Consider the following 7,415-nt stretch of genomic DNA (forward strand, 5'->3'; position numbering starts at 1 on the left):
CCCTGAAGCCACGTGTTGGGCCGAAACGCCGCTCCTTTCCCCAGCGTCCTCTCCGATTCAACGGCCAGCACTAATCTCGAAGCCCACGTGAGCGCCCAAAACCAAAATTAGCGAGCACCCGGGCGGACGCGGGGAAACCACCCCCACCCCCACCCCCCCCCCGTTTCGGCGCAAGGAAGGAACCAAACAGACATGGCGACCCAAGAACTCTGATCCCTTTCCTCCCTCGATTCGTCCGCGAATTCAAAAGATTTGGAAAGATCGATCGATCGTGCATGCTGCTCGCATTTTGGTTTGATTCGGTTTGATTTGATGGTCGCCGCCGCGATCCGCGCATGACGAAGCTCAAGAGCCTGACGTCGTCGGTGGGGAAGGGGGAGAGCGCGGGGAGTGCTCGGCAGATTGCCGGGTCGCCGATGAAGCTGCTGGTGCGCGTTCTCGAGGCGCGCGGCCTGCTGCCGGTGCACCTCAACGGCTCCAGCGACCCCTTCGTCAAGCTGCAGCTCGGCAAGCGCCGCGCCAAGACGGCCGTCGTCAAGAAGAGCCTCACCCCCGCCTGGGACGAGGAGTTCAGCTTCCTCGTCGGCGACGTCACCGAGGAGCTCTCCGTCTCCGTGCTCAACGAGGACAAGTACTTCACCAACGACCTCCTCGGCAAGGTCAAGGTGCCGCTCTCCAAGGTCATGGAGGCCGAGGACTTCAACCTCGGCACCGCCTGGTACCAGCTCCAGCCCAAGAGCAAGAAGTCCAAGAAGAAAGAACGCGGTATGCTATTATTATTATTGCCTTGCCCCGCGCCGCATTCGTCCCCACGATTCTTTTTCCTCTCCTCTGTTGTGGTTTTGTTTTGAATTTGCATATATAAGCAATTGACTTGCATGCACAAGTATGAGCTTTCTTGGATGTCATATTCTAAGATACGCACTAGCAATCTTGGCAGCATTTAATTTGAATTTCTTCCATGTGCAGGGGAAATTTGCCTGCGCATATCCTTGTCTACACGCTCGCACGTGTCTGAAGAATCGCACCAGCAACAACCCACTTCGGATGGCGCAGCATCCAGTTCAGACAGGTCAATTGGGAACAAAGATGGAACTTTGTCAACCAGCAATAGCTACATTGACATGTCAGCCCTTGCCAGTTTGGACCGATCATCACAGGGAAGTATGGAACGATTAGGGGATGGTGCTGTGGACCAACCGCCCGGGACCAGCATTGACCAAGCAGTCACTGAACCTGGAACCGCTGTTTCTAATGATGCGATGGCGAATACGTCGTCGGTGGTAGAGGTCTTGTCTCGCTATTTCTTTGGGAAACCTGCTGATACTAATCTGCCTTCCATCGTTGCCTCTGACGCTGAGTCAGTGGTGGAGCAGTCCGAAGAGCCAAAAGTTTGCTCTGTAGACCGTGAAAGTCCCGAGAATGGCACGCCATCTGAGTCAAACCTTGATGAGCTACTGAAAATCATGGAGTCCAAAGATCAAGGCTGTGAAATGCCAGCAAAACTGGCTAACGGCGTTCTAGTTGATGAATCTTATGTTATTGCACCAGCTGGACTGAATTCCCTCTTGTTTTCTCCAAATTCAGATTTCTGGCCAGCAGTAGCAGAGCTTCAAGGAACAAGTGGATTTCAGATTGAACCATGGAAGATCGATAGCAACGATGGTTGTTTGCGAAGAACATTAAGTTACATAAAAGCCGCTAGTAAGCTGGTTAAAGCTTGCAAAGCCACAGAAGAGCAGAAATACTTAAAAGCAGCTGGGAATTCTTTCGCTGTTTTGTCTATTGTTAGCACACCTGATGTTCCTTATGGCAGTTGTTTCAAGATAGAGATATTGTACTGTATAACGCCAGGTCCCCACTTATCATCTGAAGAGCAAACAGCACATCTTACTGTAAGTTGGCGGATCAACTTTCTTCAGAGCACAATGATGAAAGGAATGATTGAGAGTGGTGCAAAACAAGGCATGTCAGAAGGTTATGCACAATTTTCTGATGTACTGTCCCAAAGGTTTAAAGTAGCTGAGCTTGATGATGCCAATTCAAACAAAGAAAAGATTTTAGCCTCACTACAAGCACATAAAGAACCAAGCTGGAGGTTGATTGTCCGCTTCCTTGGGAACTTCACATTCATATTCTCTGTTATCATAGGGATATATGTTATAGTTCACCTTCATTTATCAAGGCCCAAAGTGATGAATGGGCTTGAATATTTTGGCATTGACCTTCCAGATTCAATTGGAGAGGTTGTAGTTTGTGCTGTCTTGATCCTTCAGGGACAGACCATCCTGAAAGTAATAAAGCGCTTCTTGAATGCATGGAGACAAAGAGGTAGATATCTCAGTCACTATGTTATTATCTACTCCAAAACTGTTGCACATGAATCTGAATATTCTTGATTAGTTTTACGTTCTCTTTCTGTTGTACTCCCTGTGCCTGGAATTACTTGTCGCCCAAACAGATGTATCTAGCACTAAAATACGTCTAGATACATCCATTTGAGCGACAAGTAATTCCGGACGGAGGAAGTATCTAGTAAGTAATACATGCATTGCATGTGAGAGCTTAGATAATCAAAGTACGACCAAAGATGGACATACTGAATTGTAATAGTCAAATGAAATTTTGAGGCACATACATCAAGTATAAGATGCATATTTAATTCTCTTAGCCCATTCCATAAAAAAATAAATCAAATTATGGCTACAAAATACTTGAAAACTGCATGGTATATACTACGCAAAATTCGGGTAAAATATATCAAGCACATTTTGTCTAGGCAGTCTCTTGCAATTACTTCGTATTGAATTTTCAATAAAAAATAACGTGAATACCTAATGCTGCATCACCAAGATAAATTTGGTTTATGATGTAAGGCCGTAGCTTTGAACACAATGATTTTTTTTCACGGAAGTAAAAATCAATGACAGTTCTGTTAGAAAAGAAGAACTTCGGAGTGTTTAATTATAGAAGAGTCTAGAATAAAGTAGAAGTGTGTTTCGTGATTTGTGCATAATATCCATTGGGCTTAAGTACAGCCATAGATCTTCTAGATAGTATACGTGGCAGAATCCGGTGTAGTAAAGAGGAAATCGGACGGCGACAAGTGCTCGGATTTGCCATCTCTCTCACGTCAGATTGACTTTATCCAACGGACGATATTCAAAGCTATTCATACACTATATAATGGAATAGAAATAGATGGTATAGATATAGATATGCTCTAAGAGTGAAAGTGTTATTCTAAAAGGAGATGAGGTGAATTGTCTTCTACTGCAACCAATGGACATTTTGCTCTACACATATGTTCTGGTATTGTAGTGCTACTTGATTTGCTTTAAATTTCGGTAACAGTTGAGCAATATTCGTCTTTTCTTCTTCCTGTATTAGGTAGTGATCATGGAGTCAAAGCTCATGGAGATGGCTGGTTACTGACTGTTGCACTTATTGAGGGTACTGGTATACTATCTGCTGGTTCATCTCAACCATTTGACCTATATGCTGTTTTTACCTGCAACACGAAGAGGAAAACAAGCTCAATTAAATTCCACACATCTGATCCAAAATGGAACGGTTAGTTTCTTCCCCTTCATGTTGCTTTGTTCTCAGCTGGGAAGAGCAGCCGATCCTTTGTGCTACAGTATTGCATGAACTGACGGTACTGACCTTCACATATGCATAGTGTAGCTGACCCATTTGATGCTTGAATTTCTAGAGATATTCGAATTTGATGCAATGGATGATCCACCATCAAGGATGGATGTAGCTATTCATGACTCGAATCAATTAGATGAAGCTCCCATTGGTCACGCCGAAGTGAACTTCCTGAAGAGCAATTTGTCAGATTTAATGGACATATGGGTTCCTCTTGATGGGAAGTGTGATCCAGCAAGCAACCCTAAGCTACATTTGAGAATATTTTTGAACAACTCGAGAGGAACTGAAGTTGTTCTGAATTACCTGGCAAAGATGGGGAATGAAGTCGGTAAGAAGGTAAGGACCTAACTTTTTGTCTGATTTGTTTTTCATCATCTCTTCTATTTCTGAAATTACATATGACATAATGTGTAGATAAATTTGCGGTCAGCACAAACAAATTTAGCATTCCGAAAGCTCTTTAACCTCCCTCCTGAAGAGTTCCTCATCGATGATTTCACCTGTCATCTAAAACGGAAGATGCCACTTCAGGTATTTACTTTTCTGATTGTTTATTTATGTGTCAAAGATGCTACTATTATTTTAATTGTACCAAGTAGACCTGTACATGTATGTACCATACTACCAAGGAGAATCACCGCTATAGTTTTGCATTCGTTTGTGACTCGCTTGACATTTGCCAATATTTTGTACTTTCTCCATTTTGTTCTGTCAATATTTACAGAGAACTGGCTCTTTTACAGGGACGAGTATTTTTTTCTCCAAGAATAATTGGATTCTACTCTAATATATTTGGTCACAAGACCAAGTTTTTCTTTCTGTGGGAAGACGTTGATGATATCCAGGTTATCCCTCCTACACTGTCAATTGGCAGCCCATCCTTGATGGTTATCCTTAGAAAGGATAGAGGGTCAGAAGCAAAACATGGTGCCAAGGCAACAGATCATCATGGAAGACTCAAGTTCCATTTTCAGTCCTTTGTTTCGTTCAATGATGCTCACAGGTACCTTTCATTTGTTTGTTTTCGAGGTCCAGTGAGACATCTAGGCCAAGCATATATTTTATTCTTCAGAACTTCAGATCAAAATTTCTAAATAAAATAAAATAACTCTAGATCTTATTTTGTGAAGTTCAAGGATAACATGTTCATGGGTACGCTGGCCTGATGTGGCTTTGGTTTGCAGATTACAAGCCCAAAGCCGGCTTGACCTGCAGTGACGAAGGGTCGAAAACTATAAATGGACACATTTCAGCATAATTCCCATTATAAGATAGGACAACTTTAACATTTTAGTCTTTTGGGGGATTTGAACCCAATATTAAGCGTCGAGCGGCTAGTCGCGTTGACAAGTGTACCAGTCGTAACCTGGGTGTCAACTGGGCACCTTGACTCTATTGGTTGGCACTGCCGAGCGACTGGTTAACTAGTGGCTGACTAATCTTGACTAGTCTAGTCCCTTGAGCCAAGCAAGTCAAAATTGGCCCACTGTTTCCAAAAAAAAGGAATCTGCCCAAGGCTGGCCCACTGTATTCAGGTTCTTCTATAACGCACAACCTCACGGTATACAAATAAGAAAATGTAGTAACAATAGGCTTCTATTTTCTACTGATTATAGTTCTGCAGATAGTTGATCGGATCTTGCTATCCCATCATGTACTAAGCTATTCTGCTAGTTTGCATATAAATGTATCACATCAAGAAATCTTTATCTGACAGAATAATCATGGGGATCTGGAAAATGCGATCACCGGGTCAAGAACAGAAGGGAGAGGTAATTGAGGAGTCTGAACCAAAAGAACTCCAGGCGGAAGAATGTGGATCCTTATTTACCCATGAGGATGTCAAAATGTCCGAAATATTCTCATCAGTTCTTTCTGTGGACGTGAGTGCCACTTTTATTTTCGCATGAGCTTGTCACAATTTGTTTTCGCACTAAAATTTGTTTTGGGATTCCTTACATATATCTAAATTTTCAGGTTGAGTCCTTGATGGAGATGTTTTCAGGAGGTCAGTTGGAACAGAAAGTGATGCAAAAGACTGGCTGTCTGGACTACTCATCAACAGAATGGGAACTTGTAGGCAGAAATATATACAAGCGGCAAATCAGCTACAAGTTTGACAAAGCATTGTCTCGATATGGAGGAGAAGCAAGCACCACTCAGCAGAAGTATGCCCTAGTGAACCAAGATGGCTGGGCCATTGAAGAGGTGATGACCCTCCAAGGTGTTCTACTTGGGGACTTCTTTAATGTAAGACTCCCCCTTCCCACATTTATTCTTAAATGGTCTGTACTATGCGAACCATTATCAAGAGTTTGTGACCATTCCGAATAGTTGTAACCTTAGCTCTGAGCTAAAACATAAGAATTGAAGTGGTATTACTGTATGCTTGTTCTGTCATTTTTTTTTTGCTGAACTGGTACATAGAATAATGTTGATCACAATGGTTCTTAACTTGCAGCTCCAGCTAAAGTATCATATGGCGAACATACCATCAAAACCAAACACCTGCAACGTGCAGGTCTTGTTGAGGATTGCCTGGTTAAAAAGCACCAAGCAACAAAAGAAGATCACAAAAAATATCATGTCCAACACCTCAAATAGATTGAAGGAGCTCTTTTCCGAAGTCGTAAAGGATCTTACGTCAAGAAACGGTACCCTTTTCAATGCAGCTATTGATCCTTAGTGTTCGTTATTATGATTTCTAATGTCATGTTAACATATAGCAGAGTTCACATCAAACCAATGCCAGGAAAGTAAGTTTATATGATGCATTTCATTGCTTCTGTGTCAAATGAATTATTACCACTGAGTGGAAACTAAATGCAATGAATCTGGTATAACTTTTTAGGTGGCACTGTCAGAAAGCAAACTGTTTTTGTTGCTCTGTATGAATCAGCGCTATTTGTTTTGCCTCGGGAAAGAATGACACTGATTTTTCTGTGTGCGGCAAATTTGTAGGTTGAAGCTAACCTCTGTACAGTGTAACAGTAGATTACTCATGCCATCAAAATGTGTTTGAAGAGCCCAAGCAGAGGGGAATCGGCATGATATGTTGCTGTCTGCTTGTGGTGAGACATGCTTTAGCTGCTGCCAACAGTTTGCAGTTCTTACACAGACAGCAGAGCCTGAAAGTGAACTATGTGAATAGATTGTTTCAGAAGCAGTTCGTTAAAAAAAACATTTCTGACACGGCCTTACCCATTTATCCTCATAGGAAGTCAAGTAGAGTTGTATATGCACAGCTGACCTGTATATGTATAACAGAAGTGATATAGTGAAAGAAAGCTAATTTTGATCCATAGAGGTCTTGTCGGAGTTGTGTGCTGTACTGTAAAACAATCAAGCAAATATGTGGTATATCTACTATTTTGTTGTTCAATTTGCCATACTCGTATGCCTTGATCTAAGAGCTGCTATATAACGAACAACATTTATATAGGCCTACGTACCGAATGTTTTGTTATCCCCCTCCTGCATGCACTCTTTTATGCCGCAACTCAAGTTTGTATGCATTATCATTTACCTTTTCTCCAAGACCTTAAATGGACCATCATCCAGTGGCATTAGTTTACATTTGCGCAACTTAGATAATCTATCTTTACTTAAATGCACCCAAATAAATTGAACACAACATGCTTTCTATCCTTATCACCCACAAGTTTGTACTTAGCATTTATCCACTATGTTTTTCTTCATCATCTCATGCATCTTTAACATCAGTTCAACATGTTCCGTAGCATCAAAATCCCCCCCCC

General features: G+C 42.2%; 1 protein-coding gene across 2 annotated transcripts; it reads left to right on the forward strand.

The window, feature by feature from the left end:
* The first annotated feature begins 165 nt into the window (after positions 1 to 165).
* Positions 166 to 7,096, forward strand: LOC123162281 (C2 and GRAM domain-containing protein At1g03370). 2 transcript variants are annotated; one of them, XM_044580080.1, is made up of 10 exons: positions 166 to 765; positions 970 to 2,331; positions 3,391 to 3,573; positions 3,716 to 3,993; positions 4,072 to 4,188; positions 4,401 to 4,660; positions 5,375 to 5,540; positions 5,635 to 5,907; positions 6,119 to 6,311; positions 6,619 to 7,096. In XM_044580080.1, the coding sequence occupies exons 1-10, from the start codon at positions 336 to 338 to the stop codon at positions 6,621 to 6,623; spliced, it is 3,267 nt and encodes a 1,088-aa protein (XP_044436015.1). In that variant the 5' UTR covers positions 166 to 335; the 3' UTR covers positions 6,624 to 7,096. The 2 variants fall into 2 exon arrangements, with proteins under 2 accessions (XP_044436015.1, XP_044436014.1); XM_044580079.1 differs by lacking the exon at positions 6,619 to 7,096 and having other exon boundaries at positions 6,119 to 6,602.
* The last annotated feature ends 319 nt before the right edge of the window (positions 7,097 to 7,415 follow it).

This window comes from Triticum aestivum, chromosome 7B, assembly GCF_018294505.1.
Source record: "Triticum aestivum cultivar Chinese Spring chromosome 7B, IWGSC CS RefSeq v2.1, whole genome shotgun sequence".
Classification (NCBI taxonomy): Eukaryota; Viridiplantae; Streptophyta; class Magnoliopsida; order Poales; family Poaceae; genus Triticum; species Triticum aestivum.

Excerpts from the sequence above, each read along its gene's own strand:
- LOC123162281 (XM_044580079.1), top strand. The coding sequence starts at position 336 with ATGACGAAGCTCAAGAGCCTGACGTCGTCGGTGGGGAAGGGGGAGAGC. Across the intron at positions 2,332-3,390 it reads GAATGCATGGAGACAAAGAG|GTAGTGATCATGGAGTCAAA; the intron begins GTAGATATCTCA and ends TTCCTGTATTAG. Across the intron at positions 5,908-6,118 it reads TACTTGGGGACTTCTTTAAT|CTCCAGCTAAAGTATCATAT; the intron begins GTAAGACTCCCC and ends CTTAACTTGCAG.